General features: G+C 34.3%; 1 protein-coding gene and 1 long non-coding RNA gene across 3 annotated transcripts; both read left to right on the forward strand.

Moving 5' to 3' along the window:
* The first annotated feature begins 308 nt into the window (after window positions 1-308).
* LOC128218740 (uncharacterized) lies at window positions 309-2,458 on the forward strand. The gene is made up of 3 exons (XR_008258440.1): window positions 309-426; window positions 964-1,127; window positions 1,848-2,458. It is a non-coding gene; the product is annotated as an uncharacterized LOC128218740 (long non-coding RNA).
* A 9,931-nt stretch (window positions 2,459-12,389) lies between these two features.
* On the forward strand, window positions 12,390-18,596 carry LOC128219052 (uncharacterized). 2 transcript variants are annotated; one of them, XM_052926863.1, is made up of 6 exons: window positions 12,423-12,476; window positions 14,519-14,586; window positions 14,958-16,369; window positions 16,489-16,507; window positions 16,824-16,898; window positions 17,247-18,596. In XM_052926863.1, the coding sequence occupies exons 3-6, from the start codon at window positions 15,032-15,034 to the stop codon at window positions 17,645-17,647; spliced, it is 1,833 nt and encodes a 610-aa protein (XP_052782823.1). In that variant the 5' UTR covers window positions 12,423-12,476; window positions 14,519-14,586; window positions 14,958-15,031; the 3' UTR covers window positions 17,648-18,596. The 2 variants fall into 2 exon arrangements, with proteins under 2 accessions (XP_052782821.1, XP_052782823.1); XM_052926861.1 differs by lacking the exon at window positions 14,519-14,586 and having other exon boundaries at window positions 12,390-12,476.
* Window positions 18,597-19,686: the final 1,090 nt, after the last annotated feature.

Consider the following 19,686-nt stretch of genomic DNA (forward strand, 5'->3'; position numbering starts at 1 on the left):
TTATCTGATGACCCGGTTATGACACGTACGGCTCAGATGCAAGCGTCCAGTACACTTGGGATATCGAGGTCAACACGCTGGCGGTTGGGGAAAGGTATTTTCATTTTCTTTTTACGTAGTGAACTGAAAAACTATTGTTATTTTATATTTATCATTTTAAAAGCAGGTTTCGTGTCTTTCGATTTAAACAGTTGCACGTTTTTTTGCGGTATTCCTACTTTCATTTTGGACAACATTTGAAGGCTTTTCCAAATTGCGTCATTAAAACCAGGAATGATAGCCGTCCAATGAAAACGCATCTTGCATTTCAGATATAGGCGAGTGTGCGGTCAAGGTCAAAATTGCGAGAGGGTGATTCGAAGTGAAATACCGCAAAAAAAACGTTCGATTTGGACATTAACGCGTCTAACTGAATGAGTCACAATGGTAGGGATGATATTTCAAGCCCTTCTTCGTAATGCATGCGCAAAGTTTGCATGTCAGTCTGTATGTAACGAGTTTAAGATGATTTGTTCGTAGTCATTAAATTTTTGCATCGTTTTCATTATGCACCAGTTATTATTTTAGACTAATGCATCAGTCAATTGAAACCACGCCCCCCCCCCCGGTCAGGGGAAAAGCGAGGACTCTGACCATAGGTTTAGCCAATCTTGGCTAAAATCACGTCCTGCGGGGATGAACAGATGGTTTAATCTCGCCAAATGCCCCCGCACCCCAGGGGCCCTAGGTAAGGCCCATTCCTTGCTATATTTAAAGCGAGACATAACCATTCCATTCACCCAGCAATGCAGGGCCACCTGAAAGTTAAAAACATGGTCCATTTCCCCGGCTATCCCTGGTATACCCCGGACCTTGGGGGTCGTGGTTACAATTGACTGGTGCATTAGTTTAAAATAATAAACATGTTTTACGGGATTCTGTCTCAATAAAATGTATATTTATATTTATCATCCTACATTCCAGTTTCTACCACAAGAGTTGTAAATATTGAACAGAAAGGGCTTCATCTTCAAGATCAAAACTGCAAAAAATGGCCACCAACAATAATGGGCCAGGACTGAGGAGTTCCAAGAAATGAGTATTCTTCAGCCCACAAATATCAGTGCTGCCCCGCTGCCCAAAACCAGGTTTGTTCTCTTTCTTAGTTTCCTGTTAACTTTATGGTTTCAGAACAATAGCCAGCATTCATATTAAAAATGAAATCCAAAACCTTCTACATTTTGTGTTGTTATGTAACACAACTAAAGCTAGGCAAATATTTTGCTAAGTTTTTAACTGCAACTTTAAATAGCATTGCTTTTGGTATTAACATTCAACAAAAACATATGGATGTTTCAATGCATTTCAATAAATAATTGAATGTATTTACAATTATTCACAATTTCATATAATGTTAATTTTTTTTTAACTCTACAAGCTTACATTATTTCACAATATAATCTTTTTTTAGACATCATTTTGATATTTATTTCGCACAAAATACATGACCTATAAACAAGCCTTCCTAAAAATTAATAACATTTTTTCACTTTTTCTAACAAAATTGCTTAACTCAATAGCTGAATAAAGGAATGAAATCATTACTTGTATATAAATACTTAATCTTAATTATTATTCATGCATCAATGTTTGATTTGTATAACCTGATTCAGAATTGACATCAAATAGCAAATTACCTGTCAATTCACATTTCGAATAAAGCTTATGAAATCAACCTTGAAACCTAACAAATTCACCTCAGTTTAATGTTTAGAGTTATTTTATTTCTCATGTTTCATGTTATCAGGTCTTCAGTGCTACATTCACTTATCATGATATCATAACAAACTCCTTTCATATCTTTTTAGAGTGTTGCAACAAGTAAATGGACCTTGACAAATGTCCTCTATGTTAGAGCCAGTCCCTTACACAAGTGGCCTACTTTTGCACAGCTGAGGTTGTTATCAAACGCAGCAGTAGGTATGAAATGCGGAAACTGTTCCAACTTGATCTTCAACAGTTGAGTTACTCCTCATCACAATACCTGAACTGAAAACAATCGGTGACGATCCTGCACTTCTCTTCTACCTCACAGTGCTCTTCCCTATAAACGCTAGAGGAAAGTTTGAAAATGAAAAACTTGTCATTGCAAGTGTGAAAGGACCAATTGATTCTTAACGAAACAACCTGCCTCAATGCTTTAGCTGACACTACATCAAGTCAACACAAGGCAATTTGTTTTTCTCGCAACCTGACCGGTATGTCGAATCTGATCAAAATTGTACACAACCACTGGTCAAGAATATAGAAATACAAGTTGTATGATCAGTAACCTAAAATATTCTTGAATATTTGAACATAATAAAAGAGTATTTGTTAAAGTTATACATATTGTGTGTAGTGTAGGTAAGATCAATGTCAAGGTTATTTTGGCTAAAAAAAAGGAAAATGAGTCTTGATTCATAACATCGATGAAATAGCAAGCCTTAAGTATAACTATTTTCGATGAAGTGATACATATATTTTGTGGTGATGTCATAACCTTGTTTCACTATTTTTGAAGAGAAAACACATGTTATAAATATTTTATCACATTCGTGTTTTTTTAGCTCGACTATTTTAAGAATAAGGTGGGCTATACTATTCCCTCTGGTGTCGGTGTCCGGTTCAAGTTTTAGGGCAGGTTGGGATTTTCACTTATAAGTCCAATACCCTTCATTCAATTGACTTAATACCTCACACAGTTGTTCAGGGCCATCATATAATGGGAATAGATAACTCCTTTATACAAGTTATGGCCCCTGATTGACTATCAAACTTAGGTTAAAGTTTTAGGGAAGGTTGGGATATTTATTAATAACTTCTCTACCATTCGTTCATTTAACTTAATACTTGACACATTTGTTCAGGACCATCACACAATGAGGTTACATAACTCTGTATTATCCTCAATACAAGTTATAGCCCCTGATTGACTTAGGTTAAAGGTTTAGGGCAGGTTAAAGTTTTAGAACAAGTTGGGATTTTCACTAATAAGTCCAATACCCTTCATTCAATTGACTTAATACTTTACACAGTTGTTCAGTGCCATCACATAATTAGGTAAGATAACTCCATATCATATTTTATTCACATAATGGCCCCTGATTGACTATGGAACTTAGGTTAAAATTTTAGGGCAGGTTGATATATTTATTGATAACTTCTATACCCTTCATTCATATTATCCTTAATATAAGTTATGGCCCCTGATTGACTTAGGTTAAAGTTTTAGGGCAAGTTGGGATTTTAATAAAAAAACTTCTATACCTTCATTCAATGCACTTAATACTTCGCAGAATTATTGACAACCATCTTACACTAAGGAACTTAACTTCATGTTAACCCTAAATACAAATTATTGCCCTTGAATGTTTTTTTTTCTTTTTAACTCTTCTTTTAATTTCTTTTGAAAGGCACATTTTTATATTCCTAACCACATTTTCATAAAGGGAAAACAAGATATTTGAATGACCTGTGTCATTGTTCGGGCGGGCTGGTGTTAGAGCAGCCTCAAAGTCACCTTATGTATCGAATAATTTTACCTAGGTTTGACATAAAGAGACCAAACTTGGTATATGCAAAGAGTTTATGGAGACCTTTTATGGGAATGCGTTTGAGGCCCCTATGATCAAGGTCAAGGTTACTATAAATAGAAAAAGGGTTGGTTTTGAATAACTTAAGTAAGGGTCTTCTAATTGGTACCAAATTTGGTATATAGGAAGAGTTTATAGAGACCTTTCCTGAGTTTGTCTTTTTGGCCCCGAGAGTTATGGTCTAGGTCAAAGTCAAAATAGAAATATGGTAAGTACTGAATAACTCAAGTAAGGGTTGACATAGTGTGACCAAACTTGGTATATAGGACAAGTTTATGCAGAGCTTTAATGGATGCTTTTTGCCCCCCTAGGGTCGTTGTCACTGTTACTAAAAATAGATTACTGTTTCAGTTAAGGCTGACATACTGTGACCAAACTTGATATATGTAGGAAGAGTTTATAGCGCGGACACGAGTATGTATACTCTGACATTTAAATATCTTGTGTGACTTTGATCTTTGAGTTATGGACCCTGGTCAATGTCACTGCTCATCGTCTCAATGAGGACAACATTTGTACCAAGCAATATGGTAATCCATCAATGCATAAGTAAGTCATAGCACGGACACGAAATGTTACAGCCAGACGGACAGACAGACTGATGAAGTGTTTCTGTAATCCCCTCCCCACTCCGTGGCGGGGGATTTGAAATTTGATATTTATAAAATAGTGTACTTCCATTTTTGCCATTGTTGTGTTTTACCATTCTGTCAATATGTTAAGTTACAGTTGTGCCAATATCTTACAGTCACAATATATGACTTTACAGAATCGTAACATTATTTAATAACCTCATCATAATGATTACTTATCGTCCTATTGTTTTCTTAAATGTTCTGCAATTTCAATAATTATTTACAAAACATGTTCCTAAAATCAGAGACATTTGACAGTATTATAAGACTTCTCATTCAAGGTTTTGTCTATCTGAACACTGATGATTGCATAATGCTCTGTAGATATCACTATGCTTTTGCTAAGTTTAATTCCCATTAATGTTTAAATTAATTTCTCATATGTACATATATTTAACAATGTTCTGTTTTTCAACATCTCACTTAAACAGTTACAAAATGTTAATTTACAAGAAATACTTGTATTTATATCACTATGTCGTTTTGCCAATTTCTCATATGTACATATATTTAACAATGTTCTGTTTTTCAACATCTCACTTAAACAGTTACAAAATGTTAATTTACAAGAAATACTTGTATTTATATCACTATGTCATTTTGCCATGTCACCCTTCTTTACTACCTGTTATGCTTAAAGCTGCACTCTCACAGATTTACCATTTGTACAACTTTTTTTATTGTTTGTCTTGGAAAGCGCAAATTTTGTGTTAATATCCGCAAACAAATGATTTAAGATTACTGACAAAAGATCAAATCACAGATTTTCATATTTTCATTTGAAAATTAATGTCTTATGGCTTAAGCTGTTACTAACAGTTTAAGAAAATTGCATAAAACATCAATTTTTGAACTTAAGTATAAAAATCTGCAATCTTTTTTTGTCAGCAGTCTTATATAACTGGTTTCAATGGATTTTCGCAAAATATCTATATATTCGCTCGTTCTAAGTCAAAAAATGAAAAAGTTGTCAAAACGTTCAATCTGTGAGAGTGCAGCTTTAACTCTGATGAATATATCATTAAATGTCTCTTTTATAGGCACTGACTCTCCATTTACAAACATTAGAATTCATAATGCTTAAAAAAGTATGCCTGTTTCAACTTCTCAACTTACCCTGCTTTTTTGCATGACCCTTAACCATTCTATTGTGTGTTGTTGTTTTTCATTTTCGTGATTTATGACTTTTCAAACTTTAAAAAATAATGGCCTTTTGGCTATCAACCATATCAGCAATGCTTATACTGATAATATAAAACTCCAGGCATATCATTTATAGTTTTGGGTTTAACAACTTTCAACTTTTAAGTTAGTAAATCATTTAACAAATATACCTATTTTCAACCCAATTCATTCCAACATAACAACTGAAACTGAGTCTTTTTAAGCCCCCCCCCCATGTAAAAGATATTTATCACCCTATAAATAGTTTCATTCAAATACTGTGCATTTGCATACTAGGTACATATTACTAGGTTTTCATGCATTTTCATTTATATTCTTTTCTTTCATATCTGTTCTATTTCATTGCTTATGAAATAGTGGCAGCAATTATTTTAGTATTGTATTAATTTGTCTGTGTGCATTCTTATTCCAAGTATTGGTCATAATGTATATGTCGCACTTACACCAAATTATAACAAATATTCTTTCTATTGTTTATTACATTTCAGTACAACTCTACCATTCCCAGCATACATACTACCTCTGTATATTTTGTAATCATGCTTATTACTCTTTGTTGTATAAAAAATGTATATATAATGTCATGTTGCTCATGTTCTTTCTTGTTTGTACATATGTTCTCATTTCAGTAATACTCAATGCAGTATTTATTCTTATATTTCAATGTCATATTTTAAAGAATTGAGAAGTTTTACAGGCAAAATAACATTAACACATTTCCACCAAACTTTGTACAAATGCTTCACTTTTCATGTATTAAAACATATTCCTCACTTCATTTCATTGTAACCTATAATTTTCAGCACTTTCTTCATAAATCTTTTGTGTCATTATATTTCCATACACATTAAGTGATCAACTTCCTAGTCATTCCACTATCAACCTGCATCACATTCTACTCATCATTCTTATATCTTATGCCTTAAAGGTGCATAATGCATGATGATTACATAATGTTTATTACCTATAAGTGTCAGTATATGCTAAACTTGTTTCCTTTGTTTAAAACATCCTGCATGCCTATAAATCATCTATGCCACAGAACAAGGAAAATGACATTAATGATGATGATCAGACTTCTTTCTTTCAGCTCATGTATAACCAACTTCTTTTAGTTTATGTTAAATGTATTTTTTTAATTGTGTTAAAATCTGTTACATAAGCAAACAGTTTTATGTGTTTTTCAGTTAGAAACAATGGCTTTGTAACACTTATTTATAACGGTCAACTTGTTTCGCGGATTATTAGCCAAAAGTAAACATTGTTTTAAGCAGATGTCCTTAATTAGTTTTTTGGATAAACCTTTGGTGCTACTCTTGTTTAAAGTCAACATTTCACCAAAGTACTTCAAATTCTCAACGTTTCGAACTTTGCCCAGAATTTACCAAATCATGTTGGCATATTTAACATTTCAGCTATCATATCAGCCACTCCAAAAGAAAACCACCACTGTGGCCATGTTGTCTTTTATAAATGTGTGTATATTGATACAGTTCATGAATAAAGTTATTTGATACAATTATGGTTTCTGTCCTAGATATACCATCAGTTGTACAATTGTTATTGTGTTAAGTTTTATTTTCATTTCAAAACAACAGCCCAATTCTGTCATCTTTTAAGTAACTTCATTTCACTGACATTTACAATCAATGTTAGTCCTCACTTTATTTACTTCGTTCTGACCCTACATATAGACTTGCATAACCAATAGTTGGCCCGCGCTAACATCCAATTGCTGCATCTTGCAGCAACTTTTGTACTTGTTAGTATACATAAATCATCGCAAGGATCGATGTGATAGCTAGAACGTTATAAGTGGGAATAACCAAGGTAACAAACTGATGTTCTTCCCCATATAAGATATAAAACAATATAGATCAAATCTTTTCATATCATGACATTATGATTTTAATTTAGTAATGTATGTGTTTTAGAACGACGCACCAACATAATTCATATTCGAAAACTGTAATAGTGTTATGACAAATACAGAGCCCACAGCCAGGCCCCAGTATCACTTTAATTACTTTTGTGCATTCACAATTTCAACCTGAACTCATTTTACCACATGATCATAACATGGTTAAGAAATTGTACATGTTTTAAAAAGCGCATCCACTCATATAATATATTTATACAAATATTTCATCAATTTCTTAAACAAAGAGGAAAAAAAGTACTTGAGTCCAAGTTATTATCTTTGTGTTCTTAAGTATATTGTGTGCTAAAGATATTTTTTTGAGAATATTAAGCAATGACGTGTTTCGATATTATGTAGAAAAAAATGCGCTCTTCACAACAGAAGTGATTTTAATCCTAACATGCTTAAATGGGGAAAAATGAGTTGAGCTTGAGGTTGAGAAATGATGAGTAATTTTCTTTGTATTTGGCCTGATCCAATTATTCTCTTCCAGTGTCAAGTACTAACTCAAATCAGTACATCGTCTTTATCATGTGTTACTCCTAACATGGGAAAAATGAGTTGAACTAGAAGTTGAGAAATGATAGATATTTGGGGCCTGGTCCAATTGTTCCCTACTATTGCCAAGTACTAACTCAATCGTCTTCATCATGTGTGAACTGTAAATCGAAAAAGGTAAAATTTAAAATCTCAAATTTTGTTGTGCCATTATGGTAAAATTTCATTTATGTATGAAACAAATTAGAATCATTGTTAAAAATTCTTCGTGTCTTACATAAGATCTGCCATCGTCATTGCCGAATTATACAAAAAATGAACTGTTTGTAGCAATCATATTATAAATAAAAAAATGAACATGTAAAACAAAGTAAACAAAACTGTTACTGATATGTGAGCATCGTTGGCAACCGCGGTACTTTTCCGTTACACTTCATACATACCGTGGGACAAACGACTGACACAAATCTCGTTTAAATGAATATGCATGAGGCAGGAGAGACAACTATACTTCCAATGAATCTGCATGTAATACTTAAGTATTGTTCAATATCGTGTACTGAAAAGACGGACAGTAAATCGCTTTCAACCGTAATGCATCTGGTACTTTGCGAAAACCAATGAAACTGCCTCATTATTTTTTCATGATAACAATATTTTCGTAGCGAAATTGCCCACGGTACACAACGAAGCATAGCGTAGTGTGTATCGGTGTAATCCGACGATGATATGAAAGGTTATATTAAAAGGGTTATGAGTACTAAACAGATAATAGACTAAGATGGAACTTTTGGACATTTAATATAAGGAAACAGTTTTTTTTATGATTTCTTACTGACTATCTAACAGACTTGCCATCTTTTATTTCTTTAATTTCCAAGGTAATTCGAATCATCCTCAAAAAACCTTTTTTAATTTCCATTGTTTACGAGAAACTTTCGTGAGAAAAACTCGTAAAAATGTTTAATGTCAAAAAAAGACGGAAAAGTTTTTTTTTAAATATACTTAACTAGCGTAAGATGAACTTTAATACATCGAGCATGAAAAAAATAGCACAGCCACTCCTTTCAATGTCCTTAATGTAACATACTAGATCAGCATAGCCTTCTGTACTTTCTCCCGTAATGGGTTCATGTGTATATTTGGCATTATAGCACATTGAATGTTGGAACGTGAGGATTGCTTTTTACATATCTCATTCTACAAATAAACTTAAAATATTTATATTTTCGTTATTATGTGTGTTGAATGTTTATTTTTAACGTCAGTGTAATGTTTCCACTACACCTTGCATGCGGCGCTTATCGATGGATCCATACATTTCATGTCATACCTTTTTTGTGACGCATGTATACATGAATTTGAGGCCTTATTTTGAGAAAGGTATATACATGTTATTATGCGATGGCACCATTTAAAAATGCCAAACTTATATTTTTGAACTTTTTCAGGAGATACAAAAACAATATAAAATGTCATATACAATGACATGAAGGTTCGGGTTTTTCTGACCAGTAAACTCAATTTCTATTGGCTGTTAAGTCCGGTGTTTTCAGAAAAGGCGGCAAACTAAAATATGTTAATAAAAAGATGAAAACCCCGAAATAGCAAAAAATGTAGGTTCGGCTTTTTTAAATGGTGCCATCGAATGGATACACCGTGGCCGTGTTTTAAAACACTTATCGAGGCTATGCTCATAAAAGCCAAACGCGCGTAAATTTACTAAACTACACAACGCCACAAAACAATATACTTCCTTCGCATCACGCAGATTATTTTGTTTTTGACAGATATTGGAATAGCTTTTTTACGTCAAGTGTGTTTAAAAAATAACTGCGAACCATTACGTCGGTGATCAACGAAGCTCTTGCTCTAAGATAAAATGTTAAAAAATGATTAAGAGAATCAGAACGGAATGCAAGACACAGCCACTTTACTGGCCCCGCACGTGCACGAGGGTCAGATTTCCCGGCCCGTACCGGAAACACACGACAGATACTTACATATCTAAAAAAGGGATAATCAAAGACAACAACATCCCATCTCAAAAATGGATACTGCCAAAGGCTATAGAGACCTACAGCATTATAAAAAATATTGCATGAAGTGTCATCAATGCGGAAATAATCCAAACAAAGAAATCAGATTATGAATTGCGTATCATCTAGTGTAACACGAGGCTATAATTCATGTTCAGAATTTGAAGAAAAATACCATCATTGAAAACTTTGTTGTTTATTTGTACATTTACTTATGATGTAAACTTTGTTGAAAACATTTTATTACTTATAACGAAAGTCACGTGATGTCATTCAAGGGGTTATTTATTGTACGCAGTCATACGATTACGTGAGTAATAAAATAACATCGCATTTTGCTTTATTCGCACTATTTTTTGTCCAAGAAAGTAATTTTGTTGACAAACTCTCGAATATGAAGTGCCGTTTAACATTTCAAGTTCAATGACAGTGTTTAAAATCAAACAAAGCACTTTTTTCAGTAAATTGTCGTATTTCATTTTTGGTACGTCGCAGTGCTATAAAATTCAGTAAAATTGTCGTATTTCATTATTTGTTCGGCGCAGTGATATAGAATAAATGGTAAAGTGTAGTGAACTTTTTTCCCGTATAACCAAATGACATTTTCGTCGTCTCTTTCAGACTGGCAAGAGGAAAGATCAGCATACTAATAAATTTATAGGTAAACCCCAAGTACTTTAATTATTAGGGATCCCAACTCTATCTGCAGAGGAAGAAATACAATTCCGAGTACTAAACGCACAAACTTTTTAAAGGTGTGATGCAGTTATTGTTTGAATCTATAAAACAAAGTCTGTCGGAGAAAATAAAACTTCAATGGAGTCGAACACCACCTCCTTTCAGCTACTTCGATGGTTTTATCGAAATATTGCCTGTAATGGATTTAATGTAATATACAGGGTTTATACATGGTATTCTTCAACGCACATGTTGGTTTACTGTCAGGCGTGATTGCAATACAACACAAGTATTTTGAGAACCAAATATCTAAAGAGTTATAGTATGCGTAAAACGTTCAGACGATTTGAGGTCCAAGTATCGCGTACCAAAAGGGATTTTCGGGGATATGACTTATGAAATGCGATCAATTACACCAGCCACAAAACTGAAGCAACTTCGATGGTTGATGTCGTATCACCAACATCATTGACAGACTCGGTTCATGGTAGCTTAATAAATTTCACAGTAGTTTTCTCTCCCCCAGTACGAGGATCAGTGCATATAAGAAACAATTATAAACCACTTTCTTGGAAAAAATTGAGAGTGAAAGTAGCCCGATTGAATTACTTTGTTAATTTATAGTCAGTAAAAGGTTTATTCACATTAAATGTACTCGTTAAAGAAGAGACAGCTAGTTTTGTGTTCGAAATATCGATCTTTATCCTGCACTCGGTACGTTGATACTTTTACCATTAAGAACTCAATGTTGTTTTTTAACTTGACTTTATATAATTCTTATATCCCTTTTCTCAATTGTTACGAAACCGATAGTTTATAGAATCACGCCTAAGTCTGTTTCCTGTGTAGAACCAGAACTGAAGTCAAATTTGGCAGGCCATGAGAAGGAACACGTAGTAGGGAACGAACCCGGAAAACTATACCACTAGACCACTAGACCACTTTCATCAATCTACGTCTGCTTACAGTCCGTTTTATTTTTATCTCAGTGTTTTTGGTCACAATGAGCTTTTATCAATTTATCAAAAATGGGCTCAAACAAGACATGACATATTCTAATATTCATGATGGCGGCACATACTGTACTAAAAGGCAAACCACCGGTGGCGAAAAAGATTCTATAGTGCCCTTGACAACCTTTCTGCTATTTTTTTTTGATAGGCAAACATTAACTATTCCACTGCTAGTCTTAAATTGCTGTATAAACTTTCCCGCGACATCTGTCCAGCTCGTTTGTATATACTTATTTAAGTCTCGGTCTCTTTAATGGAACGAAACGTTAATAAATGCTATAATTGCGTAACACTGCGTTTAATGCCATTGGAAGATCTTCATATGCTCTCTGGAAAATATCCGCATTTCTTATTCCATATGAAATAAAAACGTTTTTAAATCAGCGCTAAACCCGCTGTTTCCAACTCGGGTGAAACAAGGAAAGTAAGGCACAGACAAATAAAAAGCGTTCACTCGACGATGGATTTTGTACCTTTGTAGTTTTCGAGTATTCAAATAATTTACATTTCATTTTACTCCGGGAACAATCTACATTGCCGACATTATGTTACGGTTTGTAAAGTTTAGGACTTTTCAAGACATTCAAATAATAAAACGAAAATTTAAATCAAACTTCCATTATCAGCCGTACTTTTGAATTCCGTAGATTTTCAAAGAGAAAGCAATAACACTACAATTAAAAATATGTGTTTTACACGGGATTCCCCTCGCGTTTACATACCCGCCATATTACAATAGGGGTTCTTAGAAGCGATTGTTTAAGTTATCTACGTACAGGTGACATCAGTATTATATCTTAACCACCGTTCAATCAATGCATGCGCTTTTTACATAGGAACACATAGTGAAATTGCGTGGACGAATTTGGATATAAATATACGTAGTTTGCTGGGTAAGTGCTTTAACTTACGTTTGTTGATTAATGGATATTTAAAAAAACAACACTTATTTTTGCTATTTTTGATTCATTATTAATAAAACTAAATTACTTCAAAACTTTTAAAGGGCATTTACCTTATGTTTTGTTCAGAGTATTAAGCAGAAGAAATCGGTCGGCATCATCGATATTATAATAAGTTGGTTAAGACATCAGCTGCCACCACTGCCACTGCCACTACCCCCACCACCAACACCACCACCACCACTACTACTACTACTACTACTACTACTACTACTACTACTACTACTACTACTACTACTACTACTACTACTACTACTACTACTTCTGCTGCTACTACTACTACTACTACTACTACTACTTCTACTACTACTACTACTACTGCTACTACTACTACTACTACAATTACTACTTCTACTACTTCTACCACCACCACCACCACCACCACCACTACTTCTACTGCCGCCACTACTACTACTACTACTACTACTACTATTACTACTTCTACTACTTCTACCACCACCACCACCACCACCACCACCACCACCACCACTACTACTACTACTATTAACGACGACTTGAAATAATATTAATACTGATAATAAACATGATAATTTTTCATTATAGAAATGCTATTTTTATAAGCAGTAAAAGAAAATAATTTTAATAATTATGTGTATCCTTGAATCTTTTTATATACAGTTACATGTTTATACTTCGCATTCTTTCATTATACATTATATTATGAGTACTATGTGCATTAAACTATGTAAACACAAGTTGGTTATCAACTTATCATTGAGACGGTTCACATGTTATCGAATTGTGATCACATTAAGACTATTAATTGTTTTGTGGTTTTGCAAACAATATGAAACCCGGACCGATAACTTTGAACTTATTAATTGCGACGTGGTTTGGACGCCATAATACACTTCGCTAACTGTCGCACCTTGCTACAATACCAATTTAGATGCAGAATAAATCTTGTGTTTTTGCTTAGCGTTTTCTATGTAAAATAATGAACAGTAGTTCTTCGAAACCGAAAACAATCACTTTCCTAATAATCACTTATCAAACATCGAGTTCGGTATTTGATATGTCATCTGAGATACATGACATTCGCTATTGAGCAAATATAGTTTGTGTATATTTTACGAGTTGGCGACCGAGATAAGTTGTTTGTAAACAAACCGTAGCTTCTAGGCCAAGTGTTATCAGGTGACATGCTATACAGTCGAAACTCGTTACGTCGAAGTAACCCGGACCTAGAAAAATACTTTCAGATAAGGTACATTCGACATTTTCGAAAAACAAAATATGTTAAAGCACCTAACCCAGAATAGTTTAGTCCAAAGTATGTATGATGTTTACATCCGCAATTGAGCCGGTCTTGTAGTACATTTCCGTCGTGAACAAACAAACTCATTAAAGTGTTTCACACAACTGAATTGTTCTTCTAGACGTTAACGAGTAACACTTATATCAGTAGTGCTTTAACTTATCTCTCATTAAGAAACTGTCAACCCTGAACTTTCATCAAAGATGGCGTCCTACTTTCTACACGGAAAATCGACAACCTTTAGAGAACCGAAATAAAAGTAACAGACTATTTAATTCACGTGTATTCATTAAGCTAACACGAATATAAGAAAGACACATATTTAGTATAATAAACAACAATAGAACATTACATAATCGTGATATAATTCACAGCAATATAGAACACACTCGAAAAAAACATTCAAGCACCACAAAACATACAACTTTATAATTTGAAGAATGTAGTAATACCTGTTTGTTTTCTACAGTGTAGAGAAATTTCTTCTTTATGTTATTTTCAATTCTGCCGAACTTCTCTATGAATTCCTCGGCATTCTCGTGCGTTTTAAATAAACGCACAACACTTTTCACACAATGCTGCTGATTTTGATTTAGTTGGTCAATACAATCTCCATATTTTATACATAAACATCAGATCATTAGCTTGAGCTATTCATGTCTCTTCATCAAACACATGGACATTTACATTCCAGTTTATTTTGCGGGGCGAAACTGCTAACGTTTGTACACGTTTTTTTCCCATCTGGGTCGAGTTTATCTGGTACGACCTTTCTGAAGATTGCATGGACCTTAAGTTGTCCAATATACAAATCAATATTTATATGCTGTAAAATAAACTCCAGGACACTGTCCGGTGTTTTTTTTTATTTAATTTGTTTAAGTCTTCTGTTGTATCATGAGAAGATAATATTCAGGGCTTATCTTACACATGGTGAAATTTAACTGAAAACATATCATCAAATTGCTTATAAAATACCATTGAAACACGCGAAAACGTAACCTGCAAAATAACCTCAAGTTCACTTTTTACATAATTACAGATACACATATACACACTCTGAATATAATACGATTTCGTTCCTAATCTCGCACTAAGGTATCATACATTCATACCATTGTACACCATTTCAGGACAAGGACGCATACCCGGAACTTTACAATGCATTCACGAACAACTGATTAAGTAACTGAAGAACCGTGTTTGAATGATAAACTTTAAAGAGACCAGTTGTTCAGAAATAGAAAACGAAATGCCAGCAGAGAAAACACGCTTTAGATTGGGCAGCGAACAATCCGAAGTATCGCAGGTATCGAAAACGACTGTAATGACTGACCTTTCTACTGACTCGGATGAGACTGGAAATCCATACCAACCAACCTCAGCACCCAGACGACCCAGTAATGAGCAAACGCCAAAAGAGCGGGAAACGAAGCGTACAGTTCGAAAGAGACCAGTGTCATTTTCAAATGGTGCTGACGAAACCGAAGTGTCGGAATCGCAAAGATTACAAAGCACAAATAGCAACGAAGAAGACTCGGTAATTCAACAACCGAATTATGCTCAAAAGCAATATTATCAACAGCATACGTCGTACACAAGTGTACCGTTGGATGACGAAAATATGTCTAGCAATCCGCTGAAACATATGGCGCGAAGGTCTCGTCGATATACAGAGGGTAGCATTGACAATCTTGATCGAGGTTTTGAAAGGCATTTGCTGGAAAATGAGAGAGGGATGCGACACAGTAAAACTGCACCAAAACTGGTTTATCCCGATGAAAGTAGCTGTAAATGTCAAGCACGCGACGCCGAACATACGCATCGTGAGAAGGTACTTGATTATTATTTAGTTAAAATCGACAGAGAAGAAAGAATGCCCAACATAAGTCATAGTATGACATCATTGCCTGAAGAACAAATTCGGCATAACAATAATATAAATCCCTTTTGCCAAAGATCACGTCATTATAACACCAAACGAGACCATGTGGATACAGTCGTACAGCTTGACAGTCATTACCAGCCCTACATACATCCGATCTATAAATGCAACAAATCTCGCTCAGTTGATGTCTTAGAGCCTATTGAGAGTGGTGATGGTGAAGTTCCAAGAATGGGAAATGCCCCCTGTCGATCCTTGCCAGAAGTTCCCATTGGAAGTGATGCGGGTACGTCTGGATACGCACAAATGAAGCCTTCGGGCAATAATTCCGATCCGGCTTCCAGCGCTCGAAGTGAAAACTATCATTCAAGTCATAGAATTAGAATTCTGGTGATCTTGAATGTCCTTCAGCTTCTGCTTATCCCTGCAGGAATATCTGTCTACATGTACATACTAAATAAAGATCCTGAGATACCTTTACAAACTACTGTAGATCCTGTTCGATTGGAACAAACTGAGCACAAGGACTGTGTTTCTTGTTTAGAGTTTCAGGATTTCGCTCTTGCGCCGCCGCTTGATCTCGGCCTTATTCATGATGAAAATAATAAAAGTGTTTGTTGCGTTAAAAAGGGGGAGAACACTCTGAAAGTTGTCCTCAAGGTAATAATATTTATCCATTAAAAGTTAGAAAATCGCCATAGATGGGTATTAGGTTATTTGTATTTTCTGCTCTTTAGTGTGATAAAGAATGTTTAAGCTTGTTTTTTGTATAATTTCAGGTCATATCAAACATGGGAAGTGAGTAGTGTTTTCATAATTATCAACCTTATTTGTTGAGCTTACCTTAAAATATGCCGTAAATTGCTGTAAATCTTTTAACATGCATGCCATTTCCTATCCGATATATATCAAATATGAAGCACAACTATATACAATACACTTGTGGTGTTGTGTCTCTCGTTTAGTATTTGGCCATAATTCTTGTGCCTTGAAGTATTATCTTTTAGCCTACTGGGTTTGTCCATGTACCTTCCATGCTCTAACTTTTTATATTTTTACGTTTTAAGAAATTGTTACATTTTTACATTTTATATCTATATCATATTTTTTTCAGATAACTGTACAGATAAAAACACACCTCGTCCAGTCCTACAACTAACATCGATGTCGGCTGAAAAATTATCGTCCGGTTGGTTTTCATGTTCAGATTCTGTAGGTTTCATTCAAATTGAAGAACATGGCGTTGAGATGGGAATTCCGTCTTTTGAAGAAACCAGGGGCCGTTTTTAACAAACAACTTAGATTGAACTTACGTTTAGGAATAGAATCTAAGTATTATAATAATAATAATTAGCTGACCAATAGGCTGAATGAAATCACTTAGGCAAGAGTAAGGATAAGGATAAAATTCATATTGAATACGACCCTAGCTGTTCTTTAATTTGCGATTCTTTATGTATAGAAAATGTGTAATACCTATACATATGAGACTATAACTACTATATAACTATATGGATTTGTTTAACCTTGCTTACAGATAACACTATTGTCTGGAGTGACAAAGATGGACAGAAACCCGTCAAATCGAACACACTTAAGCTCGTGGATGGAGGCAAGGCTGTGGAAATTAACTATGGCGGATTGTACTTCGTTTCCACAAAATTGTCATTTATGTCCAAGAAAACAAGCATTGACGGAGAGTCGTTTGCCATTGGTCATCAGATTCTAGTGGATGACGAAACATTCGAGGAGACATCCCAGATGTGTTATTTTCCACCAACAAATAAAACTCTTGCTGTCGAGCATGTTAGTACAAAACAGTTTGTCAAATACTTCAAAACACACGAGCGTGTCTCGGTAAAAGTAAAACCTAGATTCAATTTTAAACCTGAAAGCGCGCGAATCATTCTGTTTTATCTTGGACAGAGTGCGCACTGAAAGTAGGGGCAGAACCAGGATTTAGCATTAGATGGGGTTAAATTTGTAAACGAAAATGATGACGTGCTCCATTCCGCAGACATTTTAGGCTACAAACGTTTTGGCTACATTTAGTCTAAGGTATGCACTCTAGTGTTATTATAAATATCTTTATGACATATTGACATGAACTTTCATTTTGACAATTTTCGACCCCGCTACCCCTGGATCGGCTTGTAAAAGTACTGAATACTACACTGAAATATCAAATTCTGACGTATTTCAGTGCAAAACAAACGTTTATAAAACGTTATTAAATGTGTGTATGTGTGTGTGTGTGTGTGTGCGCGCGCGCTCGTGCGTGTGTGTGCATGTGTGTGCGTGTGTGCGTGTGTGTGTTTTCTATTTTATTTATTTTTTCACATATCATCATCACATGTTAATTTAACAAACCTTAAAAAGGTATATATATATATATTTGCTCATTTACGAAATGTTTTGTAGATAGAATTACATTTAATGTGTAAACTTAGTGCGACTAAAGGTAGTTTGTATTTGTCATGTGACATCTTATTCAAACTCAATACATACACATATATAACGAACATCACTTTTGATTGATAAACATTTAACTACTTTCTAAATAATGCATTCATGAAAAATATAACTGACTTATAACAAGATTGAAACTATGTATTAGATAGCTGAAAACGCAACAATTTTAAATGATTGGTGAGTGCTAAAAGATTTAGTGCGAATCTACTATCGTCTCATAAGGTAGAAATATCATGTTTTCTGCACCTTTCTTTCAAATTAAACTCGGTATCCTCCATTAGAACAATTGTTTACGACATTTATTCACCCTTTAATATATTAAAACAATTGTATGAATTGTGGTAAATCTTATTTGGAAGTAAGAGTGCATCTTTAACATAATGTTACCAGTTTTTTTATGCTGTGTGTGTATATATATATATAACCCCGACCCAATCCTAACTCGACATATATCTTTGTTGTATGCATGTACATTATATATATATATATACATGTATGCATCGTATGATTAAGTTACAGTGTACTTATACATGTATCATGTACTGATCTCTAAACGTCATGTATATATATGTACAGCGGCTGGGATATGATAACTATTTAACAGTCACAATACACTTTACGACACGTATTCAGTGTTGACTTGTGAACTATAAATACGTGTTTTCATACCTCATTTTAAGCTGCACTCTCACAGATATACCGTTTTACAACTTTCTTTTTTTTGGTCTTGGAATGAGCAAATTCCAAATCACTGATCATCAGTTTTCTAAGTTAACAACAACGCTTATCATTAGTTTTCCAAGTTAATAACAACGCTGATCATTAGTTTTCCAAGTTATCAATAGCGTTGATCATTAGTTTTCCAGTTAACAACAGTGCTGATCATTATTTTTCCAAGTTATCAATAGCGCTGATCATTAGTTTTCCAAATTATCAACAGCGCTGATCATTAGTTTTCCAAGTTAACACCAGCGCTGATCATGAGTTTTCAAGTTAACAACGCCCTGATTATTAGTTTTTCAAGTTAACACCAGCGCTGATAATAAGTTTTCCATGTGAACAATAGCGCTGATAATTAGTTTTCCAAGTGAACAACAGCACTGATCATTAGTTTTCCACGTAACCAACAGCGCTGATCATAAGTATTCCAAGTTAACAACAGCGGTGATAATTAGATTTACAAGTTAACAATAACGTTGATCATTAGCTTTCCAAGTTAAAAGCAGCGCTGATAATTAGTTTTTCCAAGTTACCAACGACGCTGATCATTAGTTTTTCAAGTTAACAACAATGCTGATAATTAAGCTTCCAAGTAAACAATAAAACTGATTATTAGTTTTACAAGTTAACAATAACGCTGATCATAAGTTTTCCTAGTTAACAACAGCGAAGATCATAAGATTTGCCAATTTAACCACAGCACTGAAAATTAGTTTTCCAAGTTAACAATTGCGCTGATCATTAGTTTTCCAAGTTAAAAACCACGCTTGTCATTATTTTTCCAA

This window comes from Mya arenaria, chromosome 15 (assembly GCF_026914265.1).
Source record: "Mya arenaria isolate MELC-2E11 chromosome 15, ASM2691426v1".
In the NCBI taxonomy this organism is placed as follows: Eukaryota; Metazoa; Mollusca; class Bivalvia; order Myida; family Myidae; genus Mya; species Mya arenaria.